Source organism: Heteronotia binoei, chromosome 2 (genome assembly GCF_032191835.1).
Source record: "Heteronotia binoei isolate CCM8104 ecotype False Entrance Well chromosome 2, APGP_CSIRO_Hbin_v1, whole genome shotgun sequence".
In the NCBI taxonomy this organism is placed as follows: domain Eukaryota; kingdom Metazoa; phylum Chordata; class Lepidosauria; order Squamata; family Gekkonidae; genus Heteronotia; species Heteronotia binoei.
The window spans coordinates 49384918-49404572 of NC_083224.1; the positions used below are offsets into that span (position 1 = coordinate 49384918).

At 40.8% G+C, this 19655-nt stretch overlaps 1 protein-coding gene across 1 annotated transcript in view; it reads left to right on the forward strand.

Annotated features, from left to right (window-relative positions):
• PTPRT (protein tyrosine phosphatase receptor type T) overlaps nucleotides 1-19655 on the forward strand; it is a 1094059-nt gene that overhangs the window by 913912 nt on the left and 160492 nt on the right. The window contains exons 15-16 of the mRNA XM_060230934.1: nucleotides 6293-6428; nucleotides 7524-7544. Of these exons, the coding sequence (XP_060086917.1) occupies nucleotides 6293-6428; nucleotides 7524-7544 (157 nt within the window). The remainder of the gene's footprint in view (nucleotides 1-6292; nucleotides 6429-7523; nucleotides 7545-19655) is intronic.

Genomic DNA, 19655 nt, shown 5'->3' on the forward strand with positions numbered 1-19655 from the left:
TTGAGGCCTCTGTTTAAGCTAGCGGATAGAGGGCAAATTTAAAACAATTACTCAACAAAAAATCATGATCAAAGAGAAAATTAATTGGGTGATGGCCCCATTTGCAATAGATGCACACCGAAGAAGAGCTTATCTTCTTTCTATTGGCTGAGGCAACTACCCCTCCTGGTCCCTTGAGAAGGAAGGAAAGAGGCAGAGCTTCCTTTTCCCAGTTCATGGATTCCATGGGAGAAATACAAGAAAGCACCTTTAAGACTGAGTGCTAATGTTTTAAGTTTTTTTTTAAATCTTTAATTGTGTTTGTGTCCTTTATAAAGTTTGCATCTCTGCTACCTAATCTTAAATAAGTACACACATGGCCCAGCCCAACAAGGTCTCATTTATCTCAGATTTGGCCCTTGTAACAAAATGAGTTTGACACCCCTGATCTAGAAGTTTCTCATGGTCTTGACTTGAAGAGCACCTTCCATTGCTTATCTGACCTTGCATACATATTTTGCAGATCTTGTCTCTCTATTTATTTACCTGGTTTCTTTGCACTGATATTAAAAATTTACTTACAGTAAATTAATAGTTCAGTACTCTTCAGAAATAATCTGCTGGTGCTACACAAATCCTCTTTGTGTTTCTTTTTGTGACTTTACTGCTAGCTTTGTTTGATTTTGTCTGTGTCTGGAACCTGGGGTTTCATTTTTGCCAACTTTTCTGGCAGCCACATATTTTATGGCAATCTCAGAAAGCATTACTTAAATGTTCCACAACAGTTTCATCAGACTGATCAAATATATCTAACTCATGCTTTCCAAATGGCCAATGTCAGTTGGGATAGTGGACTACCGTGTGACAGCCTCTGAAGATGGAGTTCTACTGGTTAGGTGGGGAGTTGGGTAGAATCAGGTCAGTTGTTAAAGTATCTGATAGATAATCTCCTCCTGCCTTCTTCAGTCAAGATCAAGATAAGTAACTGTGTTACTCTGGGTAACCGGAAAAAAAACCCAAAGGAAAAAAGTCCAAAGAAAAAAAGCCACTGACATAAATGCTCACAGGAAAAAAGCCCCCATGGAAACATGCCCACATGGAAAGAAGCCCACATGGAAAAAAGCCCATAGTGAAAGTAGCCCACATAGAAAAAAGCCCCCATGGAAAAATATGTAAAACACCATAGGTTTTTATAATTGTGGATAACCATTAATAATATTTTGTTGTTATTTTTGGATTAAAGTATGTCATATTCACATGCAACAAAAAGTGACCATTTTGTTATCAATGAACTTTATTAAGAAAGAAAAACAATAATAACAGAAATTAAACTCTACATAGAAATATATTTAAATAAAATTAAATAACTTTATTAATTTACAGTTTGTCAAACTTTTTAATGTTAATACATTGTGGTAGCAAGTCACCTCGAGACTGGATTACTGTAATGCCCTCTACATCGGGCTGCCTCTGTACTGAACCCGGAAGCTGCAGCTGGTGCAGAATGCGGCAGCTAGACTGCTGTTGGGGCTTCCCAAGTGGGAGCACATACAGCCTGGGCTACGCGAACTGCACTGGCTGCCAGTTGTATACCGGGTTCGTTACAAAGTACTGGTCATTACCTTTAAAGCCCTATATGGTCGAGGACCTGTCTACCTTAGGGACCGTCTCTCCCCATATGAACCCCAGAGAGCACTGAGGTCAGCCGGGAAAAACTTGTTGACTACTCTTGGACCGAGAGAGGTGAAGTTGCAAAGCACCCGGAATCGGGCCTTCTCCTCTATAGCTCCGAGCCTATGGAACCAACTTCCAGAGGAAATGCGGGCCCTGCGGGACCTTGAACAGTTCCACAGGGCCTGCAAAACCATCCTCTTCTGATCGGCTTTCGCTGAAGAAGAAGGAAACTGTTAAGAAAAACCGCCATCATAAAAGCAAACATAGCATTAGCACTTTTACTTATTTAATTTTAAAACTTAATCAGAATTTTAATTAAATTGTTTAAATGTAATTTTATTCATCTTTGTATAATTAAGGTTTGAATTATGCTGTTAGCCGCCCTGAGCCTGCTCCGGCGGGGAGGGCGGGATACAAATAAAATTTTGTTGTTGTTGTTGTTGTTGTTGGTACACCCAGTAACCATGACAAAGGACTATCTAACCCGAATAGTAAAAGCAACAATTATTTAACAACAATAATAACTCAGATATAATTCTTCATTGCAAATTAGCCAATCTATTTAAGTAACTAAGTTGATCTTCCACCTGTACAGAAGTGGCAACCACCTATTGCTGTACAGAAGTGGCAACCATGTCATGTAGTACCTCATATTTCCTCTTTTTCCCCTCTAAACGACCCACCTGTGCATTAGGGGGGGGGGGGAAACAAAACCACAGACAAATGATTCCCTCTAAACTGGATTAGTTTGAGCTAGCTAACAGTTTTTTAGCTTCCAGCTCAGACATTTTTGTCTTAGCTTAGGAAAAATGGCCCCAGAGCCAACTAATTTATGCAATATCTCACAACCTGGACCCAGAGCAAACTAATTTATGCAGTAGCTTACAACTTTAATGCTAGTAGCTCACAAAGAAGAATTTTTGCTCACAAGATCCCATAACTTAGAGGAAGTATTGATGATCACATGCTTCATTGGCTAAGGAATTATTGCAGCAAAAATATCATATTAAGTAAACCAGAGGTCCCCAACCACTAGACCACGGACCCAGGCAAAAGAGGCAGCACAGGAGAGGCAACCTCAGAGCAAGGCAAAGCAACCCCACTGCCCCTTTCCCCTGCCTGTGTCCTGGTCAGACGAAAGAGGCAGCAGCCTCACTCTGAGGCTGCCTCACTTTGCAGGGGAAGCAAAAGGGGCAGCGCAGCAGTGACTTTCCCGTCCCCCTCACTTAAAGACCCCTGCTAATCAGTTCACACCTCATTTACAGACCATCATGGGGGGCATGAGATGGGGGGCAGCCTGGGGTGGCAAGAACCCCAGTGCTGTTCCCCAAGTCCCTGAAAAAAATTGTCTTCCAGGAAACCAGTCCCTGGTGGCAAAAAGGTTAGGAACCACTGAAGTAAACCATGTGGAGCACACATTTCTCAAAATACATTCTAAAGTACAAAAAAGATACCTGGCTGCTTTGAAGACCATTCTGCAGACATACTGGTTTTTATTTTTTCCCCAAAACCTATGGGTGAGAAACAGAATTTGAAAAACCATGCTTTACTAAATCAAACCCATGCTACTTCTAAATAAATTCCTCCCAATATCTAATTTTTCCCCTCAGCACAGTGAACTTACCTAAGTCTTGCTTTCTTCAGGATCTGGATAGTAAATGGCCTGGGTCACACCAGGCTAATCCTTTTATATCTCTGGTCTCCAGTTGTAGAGACTGGTGTGATCCAGCAGGGTTCTTCTTATGTTAATAATAATAATCTTTTATTTTTAATTATGATACCTTCCCCTTTAGCTTCCCCCCTCCTTCTGCTCCTCTTTCTTAAATAGCAGAAGTAGTTAAGGCCTCATAGATCTAAGAAGCTAAGCGGGATTGACTCTGGCAAGTATCTGGAAGGAAGAAATCAATAAACATAGCTGGAATTAATAAAAAAATGGTATAATGGAGAATTGATCCATGGTTATCTTATGCTCTGGGGGGGCTGTTTTTGAGGTGGATACACCAAATTTGCAGCAGAGTATCCAGTGCCTCTCCCCAAAATACCCTCCAAGTTTCAAAAGGATTGGACCAGGGGGTCCAATTCTTTGAGCCCCAAAAGAAGGTGCCCCTATCCTTCATTATTTCCTATGGAGGGAAGGCGTTTAAAACGAGTGTGGTCCCTTTAGATGGGATGGCCAGAACTCCCTTTGGAGTTCAATTGTGCTTGTCACAACCTTGCTCCTGGCTCCACTCTTAAAGTTCCCAGGTATTTCTTGAATTGGACTTCAACAACAACAACAAATTTTATTTGTATCCCGCCCTCCCCGCCAGAGCAGGCTCAGGGCGGCTAACAGCATAGTTCATACATTAATTATACAGATTGAATAAAACTACATTTAAACAGTTTGGTTAAAATTCTGATTAAGTTTTTAAAATTAATTAATAAAAGTGCTAGTGCTATGTTTGCTTTTATGATGGCAGTTTTCTTAACAATTTCCTTCTTCTTCAGCGAAAGCCAATCGGAAGAGGATGGTCTTGCAGGCCCTGCGGAACTGTTCAAGGTCCCACAGAGCCCGCATTTCCTCTGGAAGTTGATTCCATAGGCTCGGAGCTATAGAGGAGAAGGCCCGGTTACGGGTGCTTTGCAACTTCACCTCTTTCGGTCCGGGAATGGTCAACAGGTTTTTCCCGGCTGACCTCAGTGCTCTCTGGGGTTCATATGGGGAGAGACGGTCCCTAAGGTAGGCAGGTCCTCGACCATATAGGGCTTTAAAGGTAATGACCAGCACTTTGTAACGAACCCGGTATACAACTGGCAGCCAGTGCAGTTCGCGTAGCCCAGGCTGTATGTGCTCCCACTTGGGGAGCCCCAACAGCAGTCTAGCCGCCACGTTCTGCACCAGCTGCAGCTTCCGGGTTTGGTACAGAGGCAGCCCCATGTAGAGGGCATTACAGTAATCCAGTCTCAAGGTGACCGTTGCATGAATCACCGTTGCCAGATCTTGATGCTCTAGGAAGGGAGCCAGCTGCTTTGCCCGTCTTAGATGGAAAAAGGCTGACTTAGCAGTGGCTGCAATCTGGGCCTCCATTGATAGTGAAGGCTCCAGTAAAACTCCCAGGCTCCTGACTCGGCACGCCGCTTTCAGCGGCGCCCCGTTGAAGACTGGGAGAGGTATTTCCCCTCCCCGAGCGCCCCGACCTAGACAAAGGACTTCTGTCTTCGCTGGATTCAGTTTCAGCCCGCTCCTCCTCAACCAGGTTGCCATATCTTGCAGGGCCCGGTCTAAATTCTCTGGGACGCAGTCAGGCCGGCCGTCCATTAGCAGGTAGAGTTGGATGTCATCTGCATATTGATGGCACCCAAGCCCATGTCTCCTAGCAATCTGGGCAAGGGGGCGCATATAGATATTAAATAACATTGGTGAGAGAACTGCCCCCTGAGGCACTCCACAATCCAGTGTGCGCCTCTGGGACCGCTCGCCCCCAATTGCCACCCTTTGTCCCCGATCCTCAAGGAAGGAGGAAAGCCATTGCAAGGCAGACCCCCTAACCCCTACATCGGCAAGGCGGCGGGTCAGTAGCCGATGGTCGACCATGTCGAACGCGGCCGACAGGTCTAGCAACATCAGCACCGCCACACCACCCCAGTCCAGATGCCGTTGGAGATCATCTACCAGGGTGACTAGTACTGTCTCCGTCCCATGACCCGGGTGAAAGCCAGACTGGCAAGGGTCTAGGATAAAATATTATTAATGGTTATCCACAATTATAAAAACCTATGGTGCTTTACATATTTTTCCACGGGGGCTTTTTTCCCGTGAGCATTTATGTCAGTGGGGGTTTTTCTTTGGCCATTTTTCCTTTGTGCTTTTTTCCTAGAACCATTACTCTGTCCCCATAGCAGTAAAAAGAGCAAAAGTCTAGTAGCATTTTAAAGGTCAACAAAATTTGTGGCAGGGTATGAACTTTCATGAATCACTGCTCACTTCTTCAAATACAGCTGGATACTTTCTTGCTGTATCTGAAGAAATGAGGAGGGACTCATGAAAGCTCATTCTCTTTCACAAATTTTGTTAGCCCTTAAGATGCTACTGTATTCTTGCTGGTTTCTGGTAGTTAAGATTATGGGGGGGGGGGGTGTTGCTGGATGAGAAGGGAGTGATGTAGAGCTATTAACTATACATTTCACAGTTTTAATTTCTATACAGTAATAGGGAAAGTTCTATAACTGAAGCAACAGAAATTGTATAAAAGTTTGAAAACCCAGAAAGTAGCAATGGCAAACTGACAATTATCTAGTTCCTTTTGGAGTGAAGATTTGGGGATTGTACAGCCAGACTAGGATTATGTATATTTTTAAACAATCTATTTTGTATGTTGGATGTAAAATTGCAGCTGCTAAAGCTTAGATGTTTCTTAAGTTATCTAAAATAACCAGAGTGTTTGTTAACCAGTCCATTGAGTTATCAGTGTATAAATGTAATGCTGTTTAAGATGTTGTGTTTTAAAATGTTACATTGCACCTTCCTCTCTATCCTGTCCTATTGGTTTGAAATTCGGCTATACATTTGTTATATTTTCCAATATAAAAGAAACCTGGTATATTTCAACAAGGTACCTTTTTGTTGTTTTTGTTTCCTTCGGTCCTGCAACCTCTTAAGGAGCTTCGACACAGAATTCCAATGCTGTGGAACCAGAAAAGCAGGTTGATAATACTGTGAAAATGGCAGGAGTTATCGCTGGCCTTCTTATGTTTGTAATTATTCTTTTGGGAGCAATGCTTACCATCAAGAGGAGGTAAGTCTCTAAAATACCTAATATGCTTGACCTCAGAGATGCTTCTTATTATGCTTGCCTTTTGCTTAAAAAATTTATTCCTTCTGTGGCAATAATATAGTCATTCTCATGTGGCGGAGTGGAGGCTGAAGTAGTGTTGGTTTCTTCTTATAGTTTTAGATATTTGTCAGATACCCAAAGACCTTTTTTGCATATATCAATCTCATGGAGGGGGGTGTTTCCCCATGATTCTAACCCACATGGCTTTCTGTACATTATCTCTGACCATCACAAACACTTGGTTTGAAGAATGAAGTGGATAGAATCTTCCCCATCCCTGTCAGATTTCTTCCTTCTCGATTGGTGAGGCTGTGAAGGAGTACAACATACTAGACATTATTTTATTAATATAAAGGATGTACACTTGTGTAAACAAATAGTTCAAAAGTCCTGGGTTCTAGACCCCATTGTTTTGCCACCGGAGAGATCCACACTACAAACTTATATTTGGTTAGTCACTCCTTCTTCCCATGGTATTGTTGTAAGCTGCTCTGAGCCTGTTGGGGGAGGGCAGGATATAAATCTGATAAAGAAATAAATATCCAGAGAACTGTAGTTTCATGGTGGGGGGATACTAGAGAATTCTACCTGAAAATTTTCAGCACCTCACTTAAACAATAATTCCCAAGATTCTTTGGAAGCAATGGCAGTTAAAGAGGTATAATATCAAAAACAATATAAGTTTGTAGTGTAGATGGCTATTTTATCCTACCTGAGCAAGTCAATTCACCTAGCTATGAAAAGGAAAAGAGAGCCTCATGGAGGTATTAAGGAAGCTAATTATCAAGCATTTCCTCTCCCTCAGATGAAAAGTAGTTTATATGTGTGTGCATGAGCAATGCTATTAAAGTTGTGTGTCTACTGATTCTACACTGTGATGTTAAGGTGTTATGACACTTTGTGCAAACTTTACATTCTTGTGTGTGTGTGTGTGTATTTGGAGACTGACAAAATGATTTGTAGATATATTTATGGTGTTTCCCATCTGATTTTTATATTGCATCTGTGAAATGTGTTAGATTCTTCAAAAAAATGCCTTTTTATTCTTTTTTGAAGGAGCGGTGCAGTAGATCCAAGGTGATTATCATTAACCTTCTAAGTGTGGCTTGACTGTGCATGCTCACTGACAGCCATTTCCTCTGGACCATCAGTTCCGATGGACCATTGTTAAAAACTTGCCCAGGAAAGAAGGGTTGTCTGAGGATTTGTTTCTATTCATATCTGACCACCACTTTCTGAAGTTGTTGCTGGCATGTCTTGGAAACAAAGTTTTGAAGCAGTCCATCTTTTTTTGCATTTATATATGCTTTCTATGTGAACCACTAGTGCTCACACTCTGAACCAGCATGGCATGATAGCTGAGTTTTCTTGCTCTCATTTTATGACCCATGCCTCTCATATGTCGTGAAGTAGTGATTCAGTTAAGCTGGCATTGTCTAGCACTAAGGAGACATTTATGTCCTTGTTTTATTAAGTCCCGTTTTGACCATATGTTTGTTTTCCAAAGAGCAATTTTAAAGCTAGCCCATAGTCTGCCACATTCCAACACCACAATGGTTATGTGAGTTTGAACATGCAAGTGGTTTAGTTTTCTGTCTTTGGCTGTTACTAAATGGAGTATTTTAACTGTAGTAGTTTCACTGTTTGATCACAGCTGCAGCAATGTGGATGTTTTACATGTGGATGTTTTGCCATGAGTCCTATTCTTCAAAGGCAAACGTCTTATAATCCCTAAGGAAACCATTTCTAGATCCTATCTTGCTTTTTGAGAGTTGTGCCAACAGATTTATGAAGGCAACCAATCTGCCCTGAAGTACATGCAAAGAAAATCTGGTGCATCCATTTACTGTTTTATAGAAAATGTTTAAGAATTCCCAATCTTTGTATTAATTTATTTGGAAAATACCTGTGCTGCCTCTGCAGGGAACCTGCCCAAGGCAGCTTGTGTACCTAAGTATGTTTGTTATGCATGCTTCATGTTGTTGTATTTAAAATTCAGTCCAGAGCACCCTAAAATACCTAATACTCTTAACCTTTTCAATACTTTTGTATAATCTAAAGGGAACTAAAATAATCCAGTGTATTATAAAAGGAATTTTGGCAGAGCTAAACTAAAATTTTGAGCTTTAAATTTTTTGCTCTTTGTCCACTTCTTACTAATGCTAACAAAACACCATGAAAGTAATAACTGGGATAGAAATATGAGTCATGTGTAAAAGAATCATTGTATGTGGAATCTCATCCCACCTTATTGTGCTTGCCAATTTTCCATAGCTGGTAACATCTCCATGTGCTTACTAATTACTGTCCTACTGTGATATCGTGTTTTTGTGGTGATGGGATGGGGATGAAGATGGGTTGTACATTTTTCACAGACAGTTCTCTAAATTATGTAAATAGAGCCATAGAGTTGAAATGGATCTTGGAGGTAATCTAGTTCAATGCACAACTACAGCATCCCTGATAGGTAGCCATCCAGCTTCTGCTTAAAGACCGCCAATGAAGGAAAGCCCTTCCAATGCAATCCTTCCAATGCAGAGTTATTACAGTTAGGAAGTTTCTCCTGGTAATGAGCCAAAATTTACTTATGTATAATTCCACCTATTTGTTCTGCTTCCTTCCTTTGAAATAACATAGAACATCTGTTCCATTCTCTACTTGACAGTCCTTTAGATATTTGAAGACAGTGATCAAGTCTCCTTTATTTTACAATGCAAAGTGTCCAGAATAAAATATCAAGGAATAATGTATTACAACAAAACATCATCAGCTGTGCTTCATAGGACCACACATGCTCATAACTGGTTATTTAATTGTTACAACTTATTACATTTTGGCTCTTACCCTTTGGAGGCAGTGGTTTAAATCTTATGATTTGTAGTTACAACAGTTTTCACTGAAGAGAACTTTACTACCTCACTCCTTCCACATTATCTCTGAGGAGCAATGTGTGAGGCAAAATGTGGGTCTGCACGGTAAATCAGTGAAAACTCCTCCTGTATTCAGCAGTGGGGAGAAAAATAGAATCCAAGTCAATGTATTTGCATTTATGATACCTTTCGTTATAGTCCTAAAGCACTATGCCTTCAAACTGGATTTGGGACAGTGGAGAAGTCCTGATTTCACATAGTGTTTTGTGCAGGATGATAGTCTTTAAAGATTATTTTCTTAAATTTATCATATTTGTTGATAGGACTAAGCATCATAAGTTGAGATACATGTCTGAAAGTGATCTTTAAATTTTGTCTCAACTAGGGTTGTACAAAACTTCTATTTTATTCTCTGCTTTCTCCATGCCGTGGTCTCAGATATCCCCAGAATCTCCCCTTGGCATCAGCCTTGTTTTTAGGATCTACAGATATAAATAGGATGCCCATTGGAATATGTGTACAGATGTTGGAATTCAGTGGAATTAATCCAAATGTAGAAACTATCCCTTGCTTTCAATAGAACTACAAGCCTATATTAAACTTCTTGCTAGCTTGAACAAAAAGTTTTCACATCCAGCAACCATTTCCCCCTTGATGAATAGGAAAATCATCAGAACCTTAAGTAAAGTGTCAATACAATTGTCTGCAATGGAAGCTGAATTTGCTGAATTACACTGTAATACCCCTAGTAACAACATACTCCTCTCTCATGAGACACTTTCGACTCCCTTTGTTGTTTTGTTTGTGCTGTGTGTTTGGAAACTTCTAGTCAGCTTGGCAGGGCTAGATCTGGGGGGGGGGGGCAGAGGGGGCACTTAGAATCATAGAGTTGGAAGGGACCTCTAGGGTCATCTAATCCAACCCCTGGCACAATGCAGGAAATTCACAAACACTTTCCCCTAAATTCACAGGATCTTCATTGCTGTCAGATGGCCATCTAGCCTCCCGAGGAAGCCTGTTCCACTGAGGAATCACTCTAACGGTCAGGAAGTTCTTCCTAATGTTGAGCCGGAAACTCTATTGATTTAATTTCAACCCATTGGTTCTGGTCCTACCTTCTGGGCCACAGAAAACAATTCCACACCATCATCTATATGACAGCCCTTTAAGTACTTGAAGATGGTGATCATATCACCTCTCAGCCGCCTCTTCTCCAAGCTAAACATCCCCAGCTCCTTCGACCTTTTCTCATAGGACTCAGTCTCCAGACCCCTCACCATCTTTGTCGCCCTCCTCTGGACCTGTTCCAGCTTGTCTATATCCTTCTTAAAATGTGGTGCCCAAAACAGAACACAAAACTCCAGGTGAGGTCTTACCAGAGCAGAGTAAAGCGATACCATCACTTCATGTGATCTGGACACTATGCCTCTGTTGAAACAGCCCAAAATTGCATTTGCCTTTTTAGCCACTGCATCACACTGTTGACTCATGTTCAACGTATGATCCACTAAGACCCCTAGATCCTTTTCGCACGTACTACTGCTAAGACAAGACTCCCCCATCCTATAACCATGCATTGGATTTTTCCTACCTAAATGAATAACTTTACATTTATCCCTGTTAAAATTAATTTTATTGGTTTTAGCCCAGTTTTCCAGCCTGTCAGGGTCATCCTGTATCCTGTTTCTGTCTTCTTCTGTGTTTGCAACCCCTCCCAATTTAGTATCATCTGCAAATTTAATAAGCATTCCCTCTATTCCTTCATCCAAATTCATTGATAAAGATGTTGAACAATACAGGTCCCAGGACAGATCCTTGAGGCACTCCACTTGTCACTCCTCTCCAAGAGGAACCATTCACAAGCACTCTTTGGGTGCAATCTGTCAGCCAGTTACAGATCCACATAATGGTAACAGGATCCAAACCACATTTTACCAACTTGTCAACAAGGATAGTATGTGGAACGTAATCAAAAGCCTTACTGAAATCAAGATAAACGATGTCTATAGCATTCCCCTAATCCAGCAAGGTAGTCACCTTCTCAAAAAAAGAGATCAGGTTAGTCTGACATGACTTGTTCTTGAGAAAACCATGCTGGCTCTTAGTAATCACAGCCATCCTTTCTAAATATTCCAGGACCGACTGTTTGATGATTTGTTCTAAAACTTTTCCAGGTATAGACGTCAAGCTGATGGGTCGGTAGTTACCTGGATAATCTTTTTTCCCCTTCTTGAAGATGGGGACAACATTCGGCACCTCTCCTGTTCTTCAAGAGTTATCAAAAATAATAGCCAGAGGCTCAGAAATTACATCTGCAAGCTCTTTTAGAACCCTTGGATGCAATTCATCTGGCCCTGAGGACTTAATTTCACTTAAAGAAACTAGGTGTTTATGTACTACCCCTACGCTGATCCTAGGTTGAAACTTCATACCCTCCTTATATGTTCTGTTTTTGCCATGTTGAGCACCATTTCCCTCAGAAGAGAAGACTGAGGAAAAGTAGGAATTGAGCCGTTCTGCCCTCTCTTCATTACCTGCTACAATTTCACTTTCTTGCCCTCGCAACGGGCCTACCATATCCTTGCTCTTTTTCTTACTCTGAACATAAGAAAAGAACCCTTTTTTGTTGTTTTTAGCATTTTTGGCCAGCCTAAGCTTACATTGAGCTTTAGCTTTCCTAACTTTCTCTACAAGCGCTGGTGATTCATCCTTGGTTATAAGGCCCTCCTTCCAATTTCTAAAGGAGTCTTTTTTATTTCTCAAGTCTTTAGAAAGCTGTTTATGGAGCCACTTTGGCTTCGTTAGGCTTTTTCCATTTTTTCTTCTCATAGGAATCATCTGTGATTGCGCTTTCAGTATTTCACTTTTAAGAAACTCCCACCCCTCGTGAACTCCCTTACTCCTAAGTGTCTCTGACCATGGGATTTTACCCAGCATAGTTCTAAGTTTATCAAAGTTTGCCTTTCTGAAGTCCAACCTATAAGTCTGACTACATATAGCTTTTCCCTTCCCTAAGACTGTAAATTCCAAAATCATATGGTCACTACTGCCCAGAGTACCCACTATTTCCACTTCTTCAATCAATTCTTCCTTGTTGGTGAGAATGAAATCCAAGATAGCAGATCTCCTTGTTTCCTTCTTCACTTTCTAGAAAAGGAAGTTGTCAGCAAGACAAGTCAGGAATCTATTTGATTTTTCATTTTTATATTTAATTTTTCATTTTGCCCCAGGTGCTGTCCGGAGAGTGCCAGATTGGGCACCCCCAGAGGCTGAGTGGGGGAGCAATAAAGATTCTGTTGATCAGCAGACTCCTGATCACTCTCCCCTCCTTCCCATTCCCACACCACTTTTCTCCTTCCTGGGTCTGTTCATAGACCCAGGAAGGAAAAAAGGGGCAAGCACTTGTGGGGTGCTTTGCCTATGTGGGAGTGGAGGTGCTTTGCCTGGAGTGGCGGGCATGCCTCCACACCAATTTTGAGTGGGGGCACCATTTTTTAGTTTTGCTAATGAGATTTTAGTTTTGTTGATGAGATTGGGCCAACCTTGTTAGAGTATTTTGCACGCAGCAGAAGAGCTGAAGGAGAGGGACAGGCAAAACACAGGAATTAATAGACAAGAGAAACAGCTGTATTCAATGGTAGATATATTTACCAGGAAAGTATCCAATATTCAGAGTCGTTGCCAGGCCAAGGTCATACACAGTAATCAGTACACACTTCAGTAGATAACAGTATACAGCAGTAAGTATACACAGCACGATAGATAACAGTATACAGCAGTAAGTATACACAGCACGATCCAAGCACAGTAGCATAGGATCCAACACCAGCAGTGATCGCTGCCACCCAGATAGCGGGCCTCACAGAACCCACAATCCTTACAGGCAGACTGAGCAGGCTCACTGAGCTTCCCTAAGTACACGTACCAATCATCAGGGTTGCATCAGCTCTGTGAGTCAGCACAAAGCCTAATTACAGGTGAGGTCATCCCACCTTACCTCAGTAACAGGTAACAGCTGGATCATGATGCAGCATGACTCAGCATGACATTGCAGAAACAACATTACTATTACTAAGATGGAGTCAGTCAGCCATTTTAGGACTGAGTTCCAACAAACCTGGCCCACCCAGGTAAGGGAAGTTGGGTACCTGTGTTTTATTGAGACAAATGTTTTCCAAGGCCATCTCTCTTGGAAATGGATACAAATTTAGAACCATACTGAGATGAAAAGCCATCTCAGAATTTCAATGGACTGCAACAACACACACACATTAAATGAATCAAGTTCTTAAAATAACAAACAAACAAACCCTGAATAAATATTTATAAGAAAGAGATTTGTCTTAGTATTGTACAAAAACAGGCACACACAGCTTAACCACTTTGAATTCAGACTTACATAAAAAGAATAATCCCTCAATCCACAGAGCAGCAAGTACAAGATTCTCTTGTCTTTCAAGGCAATGAGGCAGAGAAGTAGTAATTTAATTAGACAAACTTGAGGCACTACTTTCAGACATCAGAGTGACGTCTGCTTGTGGCCCAGGGCATTATAGCTGATCAGTAATACACACAATTAATTTAATTTTCCTGAATGTAGCATTTTGCTAGCCAAATGACGAATTGACAGCAGTGCGAGCCTATATACAGATAAAATGTTTAAGGGCGAAAAGACACGCTGCCAAGACAAGTAAACATGGCTGAAATTAAGGATGGATGAACAGTCAAAAGATTCTGTCTGATTGACAAACACAATTCAATTGAGATGCTTCTTGGACACTTATAATTACTTTAGAAAATGAAAGAGATTTGTTGTTGAATATTAGCACTGTGTTTAACACGTCCTGTAGAATCAGGACATTTGTCAGTCTATACTTTTAAATTGAATAGGTGCATACAAGCCTAACATTGAATAAACCAAGGGGAACTCCAGAGTCTGCCAGATTTTCATAGGAATTTGTTTATTTGTTTGTTTTGCTTTTAATGATAGTTTCAGGGCCACATGGTACTTACAAACTCACACAAGAATATATTTTGGCCACTGAAACCATTGTGTGAACTTCATGGCTATTGTTGTGGCCCCTTTGGTTCTAGCCCAGCATCACTACTGTTCCCTGGGAAGCTCATGGGACCAGGGGAACTAGTGTAACATCGTGCTAGATTTTTTTTTATTAGAACTGGGGAGACATAGGTTCAAATTCCAGCTTGGCCAAGAAGTTCAGTGGGTGATCTTTGACCACCCGGTATCTCTTAGCTTGACTTACCTCATAAGGTTCCTGTGAAAATTAAATGTGTAAGAAAGAAGGAGAGAAGAATCATGGATGAGATTGATGAAGGAAAGTAAATAGAAAAAAAAAAACCCACCTCTGTTTTCCTTTCCTTCTCCCTCTCTGTGACATTCTGACTGGATCTACATATTGGCTGGATAGGACAATTCATGAGGCAAATGATTACAATAGCATAGTATCCAATGATGTGTGGTTCCTACCTTTGTCATGAATTCTGCTTGTCCTCTCAAATTACTGAGCAATCCCTTTGCTTTTCATTGAATTTTATTTGCACAATAAATAAGGGAAATATAAATATTGTAGCTTCTGAAGAGTGGTAATCACTCTGCAATAGATATCCAGTTTAGAACCCCATGAATATTCTAATTGCATGCATTCATTTTAACTGTGGGAGTAGGTCAATATGTCCGAATGAATTCATCAATGAGAAGAATGGGGCAGCTCTTACAAAGAGGAGAGATTCATCTATGCATTTGATTTGAGTAGGGTTTTGTTCCATTTTCTGGCTAGATGGAACACAGTAAAATAGTAAACCTGAAACAAAATCCTTTTTGCTGTAGCAAAGGAAAAAGAAGAAAAGTTGGTTATATACAGGCCTCAGTTGGGGTGGAGTTCACCAAAGCAGCACTCCATTTTGCTCCCCATTGCTTGGCAGTGAGGGTGGCCAAAATGGAGGCTTCTAATGGCTGTCCACCCCTTAAAGTGAGCAGCTGACAGGCAGACCCACTTGCCTGCTGGCTTTAAGAGGCAGAGAGACATTGCAAGGCTCCCTTCACTTCCCTCCACCTACAAGTGGAAGGGAGTGAAGGGGAGGCTTCTAATGGCTGGCTGCCCCTTAAAGCAAACAGCTAATGGGTGGACCCACTCGATTGCTCGCTTTAAGAGTCAGGGAACCATTGCAAACAGGAGGGAGTGAAAGGGAGGCTTCTAATTGCTGCCTGCCCCTTAAAGTAAACAGCTGATGGATGAACCTGCTCAGCTGCTTGCTTTATGAGGCAGGGAGCCATTACAAGGCTCCCTTTAGCTCCCCCATATATCTATCTTCCTTCCATTTTTCTCTCTTTCACCCCTCTCTTCCCATCTTTTTTCTACCTCTCCTCTCCTTTCCTTTTTTTCATTCTTTCTCTGTCTCTCTGTCTTTTTTCTTTCATTCTGTCTGCCTTCTTTTCTTTAATTTTTCTTTCTCACTTTCACTCCTTCTGATGTATTGTCAGTGATGTTAGTGGTGTGTGACATATGTAAATGAATTATGCTATGAGTTATGCTAATGAGTGCCAGCACCTCTTTTTTTTTTTACAAAATTTCCTCTAGTTTTATACATTATCTTTCACTACCAAAGGAGTCTCTGAGCAGCTTACAATCACCTTCCCTTCCTTTCCGCACAACAGGCTTTCTGTGAGGTAGGTGTGAGAGCTCTGAGAGTGTTGTGACTAACCCAAGGCCACCCAATTGGCTTTATGTGGAAGAATGGGGAATCAAACCTGGTTCTCCAGATTAGAGTCCACTGCTCTTAACCACTACACCAAACTGGCTCTCACACCGAACTCTCTCTCTCTCTTTCTAATAGGAGACTATCCAGATTAACTGCACGAACAGCACAGGGAGTGGAGGCATAATGGGCAGCAATGAGAGGGAGAAGGCTTTAAGAAAGTCAGGATCTGTGTGGATATTAAAGTCTGCTGAGGAAACAACAAAGTAATTTCCAAGATGTGTCACATGAATCTTTCATCTAAGGTAGCAATGAAACGAACATCCCTAGGGAACATATCACTTAACATTAAATTTTAGCTACAGTACTCTCCATATTCTTTAAGAAAATCTTTCTTCTGTACTTCTCTTAATGCTGATAAGATCATAAAAACCATCTTGCAAGACTAGAGCCATCTTTTAGAAAAAAGGCAAATCCTGACATTAGTGCATCTGAAATCTTTTCTCTTTTCTGCCTGCATGTACATCAGAATCCCCCCTCCCGCATTTGTTTGCCAACAGTAGCTCTAGTAGAAGCTGGCTCTGATCACCTTGTTCTGAAACTCCACCTTCTGAGTTTCAGAAGTAACTTCCATGTGTCACAAGGGAGAGGATCACATGCATATTCTTCATTGAGCATGATAAACAGATTTTTAAAAACTCAGACAGTATATCAGCATCAAGTGCTATAGTCCAATCCTTTCAGCCCCCCTCCAGGTGGTGTTTCATTGAAGTGATGTTTGCTTAACTATAGTCAGATTTTCCCAGATGTCGGGATTTAGTCTGGTTGCTCTGTATCTACATTTCTCCAACTGTTAAAAGTCTCTGGAAGCTATGGTCAGAATTTGGCTTTAGAATCCTGTGCTTTAAAAGAGCAGTTCAACATATGAAGCTGCCTTATACTGAATCAGACCCTCGGTGCATCAAAGTCAGTATTGTCTTCTCAGACTGGCAGTGGCTCTCCAGGGTCTCAAGCTGAGGTTTTTCACACCTATTTGCCTGGACCCTTTTTGGAGATGCCAGGGATTGAACCTGGGACCTTCTGCTTCCCAAGCAGATGCTCTACCACTGAGCCACCATCCTTCCAGTTCATTAAGATAAACATAAAAATATCCTGATTCCCATGAAATGTGAATTTACCCTTATGTGAGAAAAAAAAAATCACAGTATTAAGGGGGGTAGTGTACTTCGCTGAAGATCCTTCCCTGCAAGAAGAAGTCACCAATAAAAAAGGGAAGGGAAGGCAATTTTGCTCAATTACTTGGTGCCATCCACCATACTGTGTGACAAGCTAGGAAGGGTTCTCAGAGCTTCAGAAAGGCATTTCAGAACAAACTGTATTAATAATAATAATAATAATAATAATAATAATAATAATAATAATAATAAACCTTTATTCATATCCCGCCCTCCCTGCCAAGGCAGGCTCAGGGACAAGGGAGGCAAGGAAATTCTGACAACTCCTTAAAAACTAGGTAAAAACTATATTTCATTATGCATTTCTCATTTCCCTTTGATAATTTGTTCAAATAAACTCACACAGAAATTCAAGAAAATGTCTTCTTTGCTGTCAAACTAAATGACTTGGGGAAAGGACTGAAACCCATTTTTCTCTCATGTCACAATCTACAGTCTGAACTGGGCACTATGAACACAAGAACTGAGAAGCCCCAACTCACAGGCTGGGGGTCTCAGAGTCAGACCCAACTTGTATATTCTGTAATGTGCAACAAATTGGCCTCAGAAAGTCTGTTGGGATGATCTATTGTGGAAGTTTGCTCTGATTCTAAGAGAATAAAAGACTGACACTTTTTCTGCTTCTAGATGTTCTGGAAGACAAAGGAGGACACACCTCCCTCCCCACAAGAAAAACCGCCCCCCCCCCAAAAAAATCCCAAAACAAAAAAACCCCACAACCAATCCCAAACAATGGAGAACCAGAATTCAATAAGCACTCAAATGTTTGTGGAAATAGCACATATACAAATATTCCTAATGAGCAAAACATAATATGGACAAGAGATGGACCATGTATGCCATGTGGTTGAAGAAGGAGAACTAATATGGGGGAGCCAAGGAGGCAAGCAGATTAGAGCTTTCCTGGGTTTTCTTGGCACCTCAGAGATTAATGCACAGATGGTGATGACATTTTCAAAATCTAAGATATGACCAAAAGTTAGGATATGTTCCAGAACAGCCTAATGATTTAAATATGAAAATATTTGGTAGCATACCATTTGAAATTATATCCTACATATATGTATATTTTTACAGCTTGAATATTTTACTGTCACTGTACCTCCAGATCTTGAATACCTGGCACAGAACAGGAAAACATGAATGAGCCACATAGGTGGAAGTATTAATGTTTATCAGTTTAAAAGTATACTAAAAAACTGCTCTGTCTCTAATTAGTTCTTCAATAATACATAATTTTAATTTCCACCTTTACTGACTTTTTCATTTGATTCATACATACATAGAACCACCAATCTGAGCACTGTATTTGCAAATAAATGAAATCCTATTCTGAGCAAAGTTGTTATATCCTTGTCTACCATCTTTCATCATAAGATAACTTAACAATTTTCATGATTTCACGTTCATAGATTTTACATTTACTTTTTGATATCGCTCAAAGAGACTGTATTGTTCAATACACTGCATAGGCTGTTCTTGTTAATATTGATAGATTTTGTTACCTAATGCTGTAAAAACCAAATGCCCATCAGTTCTTGAATAACCGTTTCTTGCATTATACAAAAAAGTACAATCATTATCCTCTGTGTCCTCTCCCTCTGGATCTGCTGAAATAATCAAATCTTTTATTACATAGTCTATTTTAATAGTACTTAAATAGAGTTTCTGTTCTGTACACCAAATTGCCCATTATTGCATTTATATTAACCAATTCAAATAATGCAGTGCATGTGGTGTGGTAGTTCATGATATTCAACAGCTGCCACCCCTGAAATGCAAGCAGTATACAGGTGTGTGTGATGGAAGAGAGTGCCTCATAGGTGTGCTTTTCCAGTCCTGTCATTGATGCATGATGGTTTATCTTTTCTTGGTAACTTCTTGCAACCCCCTGTCTAGAGGACACAGGGTGATCTATTGAGTTTGGAAAGTTGTTTTGTGAGCTATCTGTTACGCTAAATGCAGCGAAGGAAGGAAACTCTGAAGTGATAGGTATTTGAGTTCCTTACACACTTTTTTTAAAGACTAAAGAAGGGATGCGGCAAGGGCTCATCCTTTGGAGCATGGGTCACCCTTGCTTGATAGGCATCTCTTCTATGCTTATTCAGTGTACAATACCTGATCCATGCAGCCCCAGTAGCAAAAGGAACTTTGCCATTTCTGATGTTCTGTAGCTAGCATCTTTGGGCCTGAAGGCAAAATATTTTGAAGAGTTCTGAGAAGTTCTGATCTCCCCTTTATTTTGTTTTGTTCTCGCTCAATTTTTGTTTCTACAGCAAAATATTCCCTTTGTGCAAACCTTCCATTACTTGAGTGCTCTTTTTTTTGGGGGGGGGGCAGTATAGCCCCTTGCAAACAATTTACCA